This window comes from Physella acuta, unplaced genomic scaffold (genome assembly GCF_028476545.2).
Source record: "Physella acuta isolate Inbredline_101_S28 unplaced genomic scaffold, ASM2847654v3 ptg001028l, whole genome shotgun sequence".
Taxonomy (NCBI): domain Eukaryota; kingdom Metazoa; phylum Mollusca; class Gastropoda; family Physidae; genus Physella; species Physella acuta.
Genome location: NW_026732545.1, coordinates 144,022 through 159,092, shown reverse-complemented (window position 1 = coordinate 159,092; position 15,071 = coordinate 144,022). Strand labels below are relative to the sequence as shown.

Here is a 15,071-nt window from a genome sequence, read left to right as displayed (position 1 = left end):
AATTTCAGATGCAATCATAAAAACTAGCAATTAGTGACCGTAATTAGCTTAATTTAATTACGCCCCAAGGACCATAAAATTGAGGACATGATTTCTAAAGATACCGACAAGACTGGAGGCCTATTGACCCAGTTACTTCGGCCCCCAATCGATGTGAGCGCGCTGGCCGTGATCGTATAGTGGTTAGTACTTCGCGTTGTGGCCGCGACAACCCAGGTTCGAATCCTGGTCGCTCAAGTTTTTAGTCCGTGTATTTATAAACACTTTTTTAAAAACCACGTTTTTCATGTGTAGCAACGGACTAAAAAGGAGAAAATAAAATACTTAAAAAAAACTTTTTAAAAAACCACGTTTTTCTTGTGGACTAAAAGGTAGAAAATAAAATTTTCTTTTGTGCTTCCTCGAGCTGTGCAGGTTCTTGTGATGACTGACAAAAAACGTGGGTCGGGCAGATGGGTCGGGAAATTTGATGGTGAACGTACCCACGTTTTTTGTCAGTCATCACAAGAACCTGCACAGCTCGAGGAAGCACAAAAGAAAATTTTATTTTCTACCTTTTAGTCCACAAGAAAAACGTGGTTTTTTAAAAAGTTTTTTTTTTAAGTATTTTTTACACTCTCTCCCCGGGCTAAACGTGACACCCGCACTTTTCTTGAATAACAAGGTAAACACGAGTTCACTATTGAGATTTCATTAAATTTTATAGGTACCAGTGATTGAAGTTACATGAAGTTAAAGTTAACCCTTTAAAGATTGTATTGCATAAATGTCAGAGCTTGTACTACATAAATGGTAGAGCTTGTACGACATAAATGACAATGCTAATACACGCAAACGTTACTCCGAAACTCTTGAGTTTAAGTGCTAGCCAAATGCTAGTCTTTTGATAGACAATGAAGAGTTTCCTTTAATCAGTGAGGGGTTGTCCAAAGTCAGGATAGCATTAATAGGTCGGGCTCCAATTTAAGTTTTGGTGGTAATTTTTAAATTTGCGATTAAATTCTACCTAAAATCATTAGTGCAAAGTGCTTAAACTGCATACTTTAAAGCGCCTAGTAAACATTACCTAGGTCTACATAAAAAGGGGGTAATAATTTACTCATATAAAACATCAATTAAATCAGACAATATTGTATTGTTGCGAGATGAAAAGTTAAGAGGGAAAACGCGACACGCAACATTAGCTTCGCCGCCACATTGAAACGGTTTCAACTCGTGACGTCAAGCTTGACCTCGCGACGTCACGTTCTCAGGACCGGCAAGCACGTTTTTGATTGGCTGCCGCCGGCACAAGACAAGCTCATACGACGTTATCGTAGCCGGTGTAAGGGCTGTCCTATCAAACAATCAAGGCTGTAACGGCATCGTAAATCTGACGCAGTTACAAGTAAAACCCATAGGGTACACGAACTTTTTTCTTCTTCTCTTTCTACCTTTATCCGGTTGTTGAATAAGCGGCCGATGGAAATACCCAGTCATAGATGGGCGGGTCGAGTCTACCTTCTCACAGGTATTCAGGGCTTTGAACGTGCAGGTAATGTAAAGGTAGATCAGGGAAACACAGAGGGGTCTTTTGTAACACGGTGTGGGAACGGCTGTAGGTAGATCCGTGTTACAAGGACACGTTTTTTTGTATCTATTGTCGTTGTAAGGAGAAAATAAAACTGAGAGAACCCCTACACAAAGGTGGTATACAACATAGGTACTACATACACACGTTGGACTGTTGGTGTTCCGTGGGATAGATCTGTACTCGAAGGGAGATAATCGTGCTCGTGAATTAATGTCTTGTGATTAAATGCACTCGAAATTAAACTAGTTTTGAATTCTTCCTTAAGAACTATGCTGGGATTCCTGGGAGATAACTCGTGCTTGAGAACTATGCTGGGATTGGGAATCCTGGGAGATAACTCCTTATTGAAAACCATGCTGGGATTCCTGGGAGATAACTCCTTATTGAGAACTAGTCTGGGTGTCCTGGGGAGATAACTCCTTGAGAACTAGTAAATGCCTAATGAACCCCTGTGTAAACACCGGACTTTTAAAAATACACCCGAGAATCGAAATATGTTACAGTTTAAATACAATAAAAAACGAAATTTAATTTTAGATGAATGCTGAATAGGCTTACTATTTCGGTATTATCATGTATATGTTTAAACATTTTCTTCTCAATAATAGGAATTACTTTAAATTTTCAGCATTTCCGTTTTGAAAGAACGTGTAGGCGTAGGAGATAACAAGGAGGGGTGGGAGCTAACTCTGCTACAACCAAGGGGTGGGAGATAACTCTGCTACAGCCAGGGGTGGGAGATAACTCTGCTACAGCCAGGGGTGGGAGATAACTCTGCTACAGCCAGGGGTGGGAGATAACTCTGCTACAGCCAGGGGTGGGAGATAACTCTGCTACAGCCAGGGGTGGGAGATAACTCTGCTACAGCCAGGGGTGGGAGATAACTCTGCTACAACCAGGGGTGGGAGATAACTCGGTAACAACCAGGGGTGGGAGGCAACTCTGCTACAGCCAGGGGTGGGAGATAACTCTGCTACAACCAGGGGTGGGAGATAACTCTGCTACAGCCAGGGGTGGGAGATAACTCTGCTACAACCAGGGGTGGGAGATAACTCTGCTACAACCAGGGGTGGGAGATAACTCTGCTACAGCCAGGGGTGGGAGATAACTCTGCTACAGCCAGGGGTGGGAGATAACTCTGCTACAGCCAGGGGTGGGAGATAACTCTGCTACAGCCAGGGGTGGGAGATAACTCGGTAACAACCAGGGGTGGGAGATAACTCTGCTACAGCCAGGGGTGGGAGATAACTCTGCTACAACCAGGGGTGGGAGATAACTCGGTAACAACCAGGGGTGGGAGGCAACTCTGCTACAGCCAGGGGTGGGAGATAACTCTGCTACAACCAGGGGTGGGAGATAACTCGGTAACAACCAGGGGTGGGAGGCAACTCTGCTACAGCCAGGGGTGGGAGATAACTCTGCTACAACCAGGGGTGGGAGATAACTCTGCTACAGCCAGGGGTGGGAGATAACTCTGCTACAGCCAGGGGTGGGAGATAACTCTGCTACAGCCAGGGGTGGGAGATAACTCTGCTACAACCAGGGGTGGGAGATAACTCTGCTACAGCCAGGGGGTGGGAGATAACTCTGCTACAGCCAGGGGTGGGAGATAACTCTGCTACAACCAGGGGTGGGAGATAACTCTGCTACAACCAGGGGTGGGAGATAACTCTGCTACAGCCAGGGGTGGGAGATAACTCGGTAACAACCAAGGGCAGGAGTTAACTCTCGGCTAAACACTTCGATTCGTGGACACACCGGACACGTGTGAACGATGACGTGATTCGCTCTGTATGCCCAGTGATACGACACTTACGTCAGTCACTGGTCAAGCGCTGGAATGTGCCGGACAGTACAGAGGCTCAACCCACGCGGTGACTCTCGCGGGATCACGCTAAGCGATCCTGTCAACACGTGTGTCAACAGGCGCCCCACGCCCGCCCCCCGGGGCGCTGTATTCAAGTTGCATTAGCACGACCCGTGACCTCCTCCATGTCCACAGTCTTCGCCCTACCTCAAGGCGATTGATAAAAAGTGTTGACACCACGTGATAACCGTACCGAGAGATCACAGCTGTATTAGGTTAAATCAAAGACCTTCAGCTGAATTGGAGAGGGGGGGGGGGGAATAATCGAACAGCGAAAGCAGTACCACGAATAATCAAACAGCAATCCGCATCACGTGATAGCCTTAGCAGTAAACAAAAACAAACAGCAGAAAGGCTGCACCCAAAGGAAATGAAACAGCAATGTACACTATTCAAATCACCGCTTCAGTGGGCGTTGAAAACATTTAGTGCATAACAACACGGGGGGGGGGGGGGGGGGGGGGCAGTTAAATACATCCCATGGGAATTCAAATCTAAACGCACACAGGACATAAAAGCTTATTGAAAGTGTTCGACGGCGCGATAAATATATTATAGTGTATAAAGAAATGCAGTATACACGTTTATAAACAACTCTCTATTATATATTTTCTAGCTGCATATATATATATATATATATATATATATATATATATATATATATATATATATATATATATATATATATATATATATATATATATATATATATATATATATATATATATATTACGATACTTCCCGCAATTACAAAAGTATAAAAACTAAATGTTCACATACACATGTTTACCATTAGGTTTTCTCTCTCTCAAAAAATGGGCAGGACGTTTAGAAAGAGTATCTATGCCCGGGACAGTTGCTAGTACTCTGATTTCGCCACCCAATACAGTATGTTAGCTTTCTAAAAATAAGTTGACATTTTTTACATTGTACGTGCTGTGCCCTCGGCTACAGAAAAAGGTCGCTGTGATCCTTGGAGAGCCAGCCATAAAACCTGGCGCCACTGTAGCACCGGGGTGCTTAAAGCAACAGAGCGGAACATAAAAGCCATCAGCCTGCGATCAATATGGCGTCGATACTTCAATCGATGGTTGCAGGGGAGACAATACTACAACAGCCCGAGATAAACTTCTATTGTTCCCTGCTTGTTTTTGTTACATGTTGAGGCTCTCTAGCTTTATTTTCGTTACATATTTAGTCTCTCTAGCTTTATTTTTCGTTACATATTTAGTCTCTCTAGCTTTATTTTTCGTTACATATTTAGTCACTCAAAGTTTATTTCGTTACACGTTTAGTCACTCTAGATTTTATTTTTCCTTACAATTTTAGTCACTACATCTTTATTTTCTCCGCCCATTCAATAACTCCAAACTCCCAATCAGATAACTTTACAAGATATCACCTTAACTTGGTTAACCTTGGTTTTTCCAGTTTCACTTTCAGCCTTTTTAGTTTAGTTTCATGTTTAACCAGGCATACAGCTCGAGGTTTTTATATCGGTTCAATCATTTTGTCATTTTTTTTTCAATTTCCGCAAGTCTGAATAACCGGTTAAAAATAGCAGAGGTCGTTTGAGGATGTTTTTGGGGTGATTGAGGATACTGATATCCATAATAGACTCTTCCGAAAATTGGTGTAGTAGGTTGTTGGTAGTATTGTAATCTCGTCTAGTTTTATGGCCAGAAATAAGGTTTAAGCATACGGTAAGACTAGGGTTGGGGTTAGGGTCAAAATAGGGCTAGCATTGGCATTATCAACTCAGTTGTGTAGTTATTAGTTTACTATTAGTAGCCTAACACTCCTTTTTAAGGAAGACTCTATTATTTTGCCATTATATAAAACTGATGTAAGAAATCCACCTGTGATATAGACAATCGAAGGCTCTTAGTCCAACCCTAGAGAGGCCACCCTACCTTAGGCATGACAAGTAAGCCCTTCATTAAAAAAAAGTAGCAATTAGGCACAATAACATGTTTATCTAATCACCACTATCGTATCATATGATAGCCTGTACTAATATCATACATACACTGAACTTTTACAGTTTCATTTCTAATTTACTTGCAAGAAATTTAAACTACCCTGGTGAAATAAGTTTTCATAATAAATCGCCCTACAACTCGTATGTCATACGTTGCCCTAGCTACCTTACCATAAAATAAACGATCGATTTCCTATCATCGATTGGTATAAAACTGATGACTAATTAAACGATATTCTCAGTATCACGAGCCCCCACCCCTCCTTCCCCGTCCCCCCACCGGCTAACACCGACGACTTATGTCAACCGTACATCAATCAGCGGTGACACAAGTGCGTCATACGGCCAAAATGTCTGTCACGTGGGTTTGGCCCAGTCGTAGTTAGAAAGCTTGGTTTAAAAAATATATATAACGAGAAGTTTCGTGAGGCCAAACCTGGGGTTAATAAAATACTCCCTGACATGCAAGCTGGTCCTTAAAGGGGGGGGGGGGGGGGAGGGCTCTAACCCGCCCGAACGCCCCCCCCCCCCCGGCTCCCGAACAACATAGAATTTATATCGAAAATATATACTTTCACCAGTGTCCGCCCCCCCCCCCCCCTCCCGAAAATTTAGTCCGACCCAATGTGAATGTCAAGTCCCCCCCCCCCCCCCCAAGGAGAAAAAAAGCCCGAAAGAAACACTGGTTAGCACTTACATAGAAAGGGATACAAGCGTGCTGTACAGCGTATAATTTTAATTCAACAGGTTTTGTGAATAGAGACGTAATCCCGGAAGTATGACACAACCCCGCCCCCGCTAAAATTTTAAACTAAATTTAGCTAGCCTATTTATGTACCTATTTATGTTGAAAAGTGACACTAAATAATATCAGGGCAGATTTAATGTTAATCTTGATGCGATCATTTTTTTTTGCCATATAGAAAACAACAACAACAAAAACACAAAAAAACAACCCTGAACCGAGTTCATTTCTCGTGCCATGACCGATGACCCTAGCGAGGGGACAAAACAACCGTTAAGATGGACGCTCTGTTATTTCGGCATAAGACCCGTTCAACTGGACGCCTTGCTCTCTAGGCTCTACCCATTGCACGCGGGTAACCTTTGTTGTTTGGGGCTGCAGGTCAGGCAAACTGTCCTCCCTCATCACTCCCCCCACCCCCCCAACTGTAGCTAGCACGAGAAATATGAGAACAAACAAGATGATAACAGCGCGTCTCATTGGTTAGGCTGGACAGATGGGTCAGCTACGGGCCTGAGGGGAGGGGGGGGGGGAGAAAAGCAGCAATTGTTGAACGGTCAACAGGACAGGACAAAGACAGGGGGCGAGCAAACCCAGGGGCGAGAAGTACACAGCGTCGGTCAAGGGTTGGGGGTGAGGGGGGATGGGGGGGGGGGGGCAACAAGTAGGAATTGAGGAGAAAAGAAAGTAGTCCACTTGTAAGAAGATCTGGGTTCTGATTGGTTGATTGCAAGTGACCAACGCGTCCGGGGTGATAATGGTGGCTATTTTTGTGCCTAGTTTCCCGACAGTAACTACGAGGTAACATCTCGGTAAATTATTTTATTACCTCCATGACTGATATAATAACTTTTAGAACAATTTTCGAGTTTATAACTGACTGGTGAAAGTGTTGACGTGTGTGATGGCAGTTTTAAGATGACGCGGTGTTTAATCCTGCAGCCCCCCCCCCCCCCCCCCAAACCTCCTCCACACACATACACACACACACACCCGATATCGTCAGGCAAACAACAGGTTTCGTCCACTCCATCTGTCACGCGTCGCTCCAACAGGTGTCTCCGTGACGTCACAATCCTCAATCCGAATGACTCACTCGTACGCACTTCCAAACTCCCTCCGTGTTACACTGACCCATACGTATGACGTAAAAAAAACAACTTGATCCAGTTATGAATGGCTGGTTCTTGCACGGTAAACAAAATGTTATTGTAATAGAAAAAAAATATTATAGGGGTCTACACATCTACGTGGGGGATTAGTGGCCACAACAAGTGCGGGTTGTATTACCGTCACGTGACTACAACAAATTCACGAACAAGGCCACTGGTCACATAAGGGTCTAGGTATGGACTGTAGGACCCGGAAATCTGACCGCGTCTAGGTATGGACTATAGGACCCGGAAATCTGACCGCGTCTAGGTATGGACGATAGGACACGGAAATGTGAGCACCTTGTTAAAAACGGCAGTGGGACTACGTAAGTCTTGGTGTAGGGAGACTTGTCACAACTGGCCAGGTACACGCTCCATAGCGAGACCAGAATTCTGAATTAACTTTGTTGAATAAATGAAAAATAATAATTTTAAAAAGAATATGTTTTACTGGGAAAGATTTTCAACAAGTTTAAACCAGACAAAATAATGTCCAAAACTCAAGGTCTCAAGGCTAAACTTGGTTATAAATAACAATAAACGGCCATTTTTACATGAAACTGTTAGTTCTCTCCCTGTAAAAGTTTTCACGTGGACACAGGACACGTGGCAACAACACAACAAACGTTCGGTACACAATGTTTGAAAGTTTGTCTGCTCGAACGTCATGTTACATATTCCAGATACCAGCATTGCCCCCCTGAGCCCCTCCCTAACATTTTCTACACTCTAATAATTTTCACAGCGCCTCGTCCAAAAATCTGGTCACAACAAAACAATTATTTCACCTGTTTGCCACATAAGCGCATAAGTGCCAAAACACTACCAGAGCGCGGCCTGTTTATTTTCCGTGTAAAATCAAAAGATATTTTATCTGGCATGCTCAGATACCGTTAAGAGTACAAGTGGAACCATACGACCGGAGCTGTAGAGATAAGACAGGCTGTCTTCACACACGTAGATAAGACCTATTGTCTTCTCTCTATGCCTGAGGTCGTACCTCTTATCGGTTCGTCCTGATAGTCTTGTTGTTACTGGGACCCGGCAATGCATAGGTCAAATAGATTCCTATGTCCAGAGGGTGCTTAGATCATATAGATTCCCATGTCAAGACAGTGCATAGGTCACATAAGATTCTCATGTCCAGACGGTAGGTCACATAAGATCCACATGTCCATGGAGTGTTTAGGTCACATAAGATTCTCATGTCCAGACGGTAGGTCACATAAGATCCACATGTCCATGGAGTGTTTAGGTCACATAAGATTCTCATGTACAGACGGTACATAGGCCACATAGATTCATATGTATAGACAGTACTTTAACATAGGTCACATAAGATTCATATGTACAGACGGTACTTAGGTCACATAAGATTCCCATGTCCAGACGGTACTTAGGTCACATAAGATTCCCATGTCCAGACGGTAGGTCACATAAGATTCCCATATCAAGACAGTGCATAGGTCACATAAGATTCTCATGTCCAGAAGGTAGGTCACATAAGATTCTCATGTCCAGAAGGTAGGTCACATAAGATTCCCATGTCAAGACAGTGCATAGGTCACATAAGATTCTCATGTCCAGAAGGTAGGTCACATAAGATTCCCATGTCCAGACGGTAGGTCACATAAGATTCCCATGTCAAGACAGTGCATAGGTCACATAAGATTCTCATGTCCAGAAGGTAGGTCACATAAGATTCCCATGTCCAGACGGTAGGTCACATAAGATTCCCATGTCAAGACAGTGCATAGGTCACATAAGATTCTCATGTCCAGAAGGTAGGTCACATAAGATTCCCATGTCCATACAGTACTTAGGTCACATAAGATTCCCATGTCAAGACAGTGCATAGGTCACATAAGATGAGCACATAACAAAAATCCCAATACGATAACTTTACCACACAAGTAGTGGGTTGCGATAGTTTAGCTTTTTGGGCTTGCAGTATAATATCGTGCAGTAAAGTATGTACTCATGTCATGCGTAGGCCAGACTGACAACCAACGAAAAATAAATTTTAAATGATAAAAATTTCGTAAGAAACTGGTATTTAAAATTAAATACTATTTATAAAAAGTAAAAAGTACTATTTTCGACCTGAATATACTCGTGGCGACCAGCTTGAAAGAAAATACCCAGAAATAAAAGTCTATTGAAATATGTGAGTGGTATTTTGGGTATATTGTGACTAGCTTAATGAAAGAATGCCGTGAAGTAAAATGCGCCTATTTGAAAATGTTATATTTATATTGACCAGCTTAGAGAAGAATGCCCAGCAATAAAACGTGTCTATTTCAAAATGCGAGTTTATCCATGTTGACCATCGTGGGAGGAATGTCCAGCAACATTGTGTTGGTCACACACAACAAACAGACCAGGCTGCCAGACCCCCAGTCAACGCCCCCTTGTCTCAAGCTAGCCGACCCTTGCAGGCAATCAAAGCTAATGTGTTTGTCCAGTTCATACGGCCAGGTTTATTGACTCGGCCTGCGACGTTTGACCACAGCCGACTGGCAGCTTTGACTAACCGTCTGCGGGAGACTTTGATCAACGCCTGCCCGAGTCGGGCCGAAATAAAACGCAGCCGTTAAAAATAAAACGGTGGTTCAATTTTGGTAACGACAAGAAATTTATTCTGGTGTAGATACAATTTTGGCCAGCATTTGCGGCTTTTTTTCTGGCAACTCCGACGATATCCGAGTTTTTTTGTGTGTAAAAAATCTTATTCTATGTTTTGTGCAGAGCGAGGAAATTAAACTAACACTACGGAACTTAAGCGCTAACCGTAATAACTTAAACGGTTGATACGATAAACAATTAGACAGTCTAGCAATTCGGCACACATGAGACCTACAGGCCTAATGCTATAATCTTGCGAACTACAGGCCTAATGATATAACCTTGTGAGCTTACATGCCTAATGGTATAATCTTGCGAACTACAGGCCTAATGGTATAATCTTGTTAACGACGGAAGTTGTTATCTAATGTTTATGTGTTAACCGTTGCACTTCATTGATAACGTTCGAGGTTCTTTCACAGAGAGGCTACCATTGACCACAGAGTTATCTGCCCTTTGTTGTTGACGACGGCTAATTTACTGATCCCACTGTCTCCGCCATACACACTATGACTATCATACAATTTGATTTTCTTCAAAAAGCTAGCACATTTCGTAGAATTTAGGTTAATTTGTGCGCGTGTGGGTGAATTTGGGGGGGGGGGGAGCTGATGAAGATTTAGAACTTTGTAACGACAGTTTTATGATGGTCTGACTTCCCGGTGACGTTCAGTGAAGGGATAGCCGGGGATAGAAACATGTGTTTGATAAACTGACGTGATTTTATGACGGCCTCTTGCAGGGGGTTTTTGGGAGATGGCATATCACTAACAGGATGGCATATCGCTGACCGGATGGTATATCGCTAACCGGATGGTATATCGCTAACCGGATGGTATATAACTAATTGCTATTAACTATTATACCACTATCAGGATGATAGATCATTAACCAAATGATAGATCACTATCTGGATAGTATATCACTATCTGGATGGTATATTACCATCTGGATGGTATATTACCATCTGGGTGGTATATTACCATCTGGATGGTATATCAGTATCTGGATGGTATATCACTATCTGGATGGTATATTACTATCCAGATGGTACATCACTAACCAGATGGTATACCACAATCCAGATGATATTTTACTATCCGGATGGCATATTACTAACCAGATGATATATTACTATCCAGATGGTATATCACTAACCAGATAATATACCATAATCCAGATGATATATTACTATCAGGATGGTATATCATTAAACAGACGGTATATCACTATCCAGATGGTACATCACCCACCGAATGATATATCACCAAACGACAAGACGATACACAACAAACAGATCCTGGCTACCAGCGCCAGACTTCCTCACGAACAAAACAAAAACACATACCTGGACGGCGCTATTGACGAAACAATTATTCTCCCCCGGGGCATTGCGTAATCCTTTGGCGGCGGTGGAGAAGGCGATGCTGTTGTGTCTGTCCCAGGTGTCGAAATAAGGGTTCGGGCAGTTGGCCGGCAGCAGGTAGTCCAGCTCATCGGTATCCATGGTTACCTGGACAGTGTTCGAATGTTCCAGAAACTAGGAGGCGGGCGACATGGATGTGTTGTTGTTGTTGTTGTTGTTTAATCCAGGGTAAGTGCTGTAACCAAATGGATGAGACGCTTCCAGGTTAGGTGGTACTAAGTCTGGAACTGGTCCTGCCCATGGTACGCCAATCTCTGGTTGTCTGGTGAGCCTGATGGATGACATAAAACAAAGGCGGTATGAGAACAATAGGAGGTTTGTGTGTAATGGGTTATCAAGAAGGGGGCGGGGCGTTGTCTAACAGAGGGTTAATTAATGAATAGAGGGAGGACGAGCGTGCATGATAAGACCCCAGACATAAGGTCGGTGTAAGGTTACATGTAGGGCCTTGTCAGGGGTGGGGAGAAAGGTTGCACCCTCAGACAATACAAGAGCAGATGTTGACCCTAGACAAATAAGTGCAAAGGTTAAACGTAAGACATACTACAGTATACATTGATTAAAATGTCAAGGCCTAGCCCATGTAGAATACATTGTGACTTAGGAAAAAAAACTTTTCGGACCGCTGTTGTACAAAGTAAAAAATGTCTTCTATTATAAAACACGTGGCCGCATGGTAGAGCTTATGAATGCTAACCCGGAAGTCTCGAGTTCGGATCAGGGACTCAAGTCTACAGGGCGTTGTTGAGTCCACTAATGGATATCTGACTCACGTTAGGGGTCATCCATTTATGACGTCCACAATTTTTTTGGATTTTGGAACCCCCCGTCCACAAAAATCCTTATACAAAAATCCTTTTGGACCCCCCCCCCCCCGTCCACAAAAATCCTTATACAAGTCCATATGCGTCTACAAAAGTCAGTTTTTTTCGGACCCCCCCCCCCCCCCCCCCCCCCGCGTGTGGACGTCATAAGTGGATGATCCCTTAGGGAAACAAAGGCGGCTGAGCAAAGTGTTGACCACACTATCTCTTCGTATGTTAGGTCATTGAAACAGATGAACTCTACTTCATCTGCACCATGTCTCTTGGGCACGCACGGTAAAAAGATGATTGATGATATAGATAACAATAACGTGCGATAAATATTTAACGTTCATTTTATCTGAATGTTATTATAAGTATTGTGTACAATAAATAGTCTCGAAATATAATACGTTTTGTTTGAATGTAGTAATAAGTTTTGTGTATAACAATTCGTGTAATATAACATACGTTTTATCTAGAAGCAGAGGCATTATAACAGGGCAGCACTGGCCGACCCCCTATAAAAAACAAAAGTCTGCGCAGGAGTGTACCTAGGCTGGGGTAGCGTTTCGTCTTTATGCATAATCATATATCGTCATGTATAAACTTGTGTATGAGTGGAGTGGGGGAGGGGGTAGGTTGAGATGTGTAGGCCTATCAGCCACGCTGGTTCACCACTTATGTATTGTGATTCACCTGAACCAAGTAAAAATAAAATTAACGATTGACACGGAACAAAACAAAACCTTCAGCTAGGGAGAATGGATCCAATCGATTGTTTACAGCCATGTTAGTTGTTCCAGTTGCTGCAGCTACAAAACTACACGTAATAAAGGAATAAACCCACGGGCTGTAACAAACAATAAACCCACGGGCCGTTACATGGACGGCAGTAAGATTTACAGCCGAGATAAGGACTGTTAGGAGACGACATGGACACATGACTCACTGGGCTGGTAGATGTGGCTGTGGGGACGTAGGTGCGGTGTGGCTGTGGGGACGTAGGTGTAGTGTGGTTGTGGGGACGTAGGTGTGGTGTGTGGGGTAGGTGTAGTGTGGCTGTGGGGACTTAGGTGTGGTGTGGTTGTTAAAGCTAACAGATTGATTTGTAGTGGTCGTAGGTATAGTGTGGATGTGGGGGACGTAGGTATAGTGTGGCTGTGGGGACGTAGGTATAGTGTGGCTGTGGGGACGCATGTATGGCAGGGTGGTAGGTGTGGTGTGGTTGTTAAAGCAAACAGATCGCGATTGTGGGGACATAGGTATAGTGTGGTCATGAGGACGTAGGTGCTAGTCGTGGAGATGTAGTCTTTGTGGAGACGTTGGAGGTGGAGATGTAGCATAGTTCTTTAGCTAATAGAAGCTAGTGGGGATGTGAGTGTAGTCATGTAGTGTGGTTGTAGCGTGCAGCTAGGCTATGGTCGATACCATCATGAATTCTTAAGCACGTTTGCCGGCACGCTTCCCACTTAACTGTTCTTCCATCATTTTTTAATGACGCGACTATTCAATAAACCGCCCTAAGATTTTAACCACGCAGACGACAATAAACAGGGAATCTTATTCTTGACGACAAAACCCACTCAGACTTCACCCCCTCCCCCTTCACACACAATCTCCAAGATTTACAGCACAGAACCACATATACTCCTGATAACGTAACAACTTTTAAAGTCGGAACTCTTCTATGCTGAAGAAAGTAGCGCTGTGGTGTTACAGACAGATGCGTAGACTAGGCGAGGCTATGTCTAGAGGTGTCCATACAGTGCTCCACCTAGCTGCCCGAGTACAATGACGAGATGGCGGTTGAAATGTATGTATCCTTCCGCCGGTAAATCACACTTTCACATAGGTGTGACGGGGTGATAAAGTGTGGTAGGGAGGGAGGGGTAGATGAAGAATGGTAGATGCTGTATACAAAAACTTCTACGGCATCTGTAACGCATGGTTTAACACGAAATGACATCCCCACAATGTTCTGTAGTACATTTTAAAGTGTGTTCTAAAACGAAAATATGTGGGGAGGGGGTTGTGGGCTGGGGGAGTATGGATTTATGTATTACCTTGAATTATAAATACACTTCAGCAGCGCCATCTATATTGTTTTTTTTTTCATTTAAAGCTGTTCAACAAAGCTTAACATACCACATGCATACCTGGATCTGCTTCCTTAAACTCGAGGTAGATATCAAGCAAGGCTAGATCTACTCTCCGCGCCCTAGCTGATCAACAGAGCGTATAACCCAGTGTAAATATCTACATCTACCACTCTCTGCCCCTAACTGATCAACGGAGCATAGAACCCCGTGTACGTAAATATCTACACTCCCCCATTAACCACTTTCGACACTCCAGATCAGAGTGACATGGTAGGGACCAGGTGTGGCCTCCTGCCAAAAAACGTAAAGAACTAGGGCCGTTGTAGTAAAAATCTTGAGCCTATGCCAAATACGGTGGGATATATCTTATCTCTTCCCCCTCCCCCCATGTAAGTGATGCAATATATCAAGTTGATGTTCAACAAAATTTACCCCGCTATTCCGGGAAAAGTCTTTCAGGAAATTCCTGGTACTCGGCACTTCTGGGAATCTGTTCAATCTGAATTCAGACATGAATAGATTCTTTAGAATCTGATATAAATTAGCAAAAAGAAAAAAAAAAGTCTGCGTTGAACTCCGAATGGTAGGATTAAGGTTTTTTTTTTCATTTGTCATATTGGTTGTAAAACATAGTCTAAGTGTAGGCGTCAAGTAACAAAGCTACATGCATCCAGTGTTTCTTCCAGACTTTTTTCTCCGGGGGGGGGGGGGGGCACTTGAAATCTTCGGGGGGGCGGTAAACTTTCTTCGGGGGGGCGGACACTGTTAAAAGTATATATTTTCTATATAAATTAT

The 15,071-nt window shown here is 43.3% G+C and overlaps 1 protein-coding gene across 1 annotated transcript in view; it reads right to left on the bottom strand.

The window, feature by feature from the left end:
• The window catches only part of LOC131954763 (uncharacterized), a 29,933-nt gene that overhangs the window by 11,609 nt on the left and 3,253 nt on the right, over nt 1-15,071 (bottom strand). Inside the window, exon 2 of the mRNA XM_059318511.1 lies at nt 11,294-11,642. Coding sequence (XP_059174494.1) covers nt 11,294-11,452 — 159 coding nt within the window. The 5' untranslated portion in view covers nt 11,453-11,642. The remainder of the gene's footprint in view (nt 1-11,293; nt 11,643-15,071) is intronic.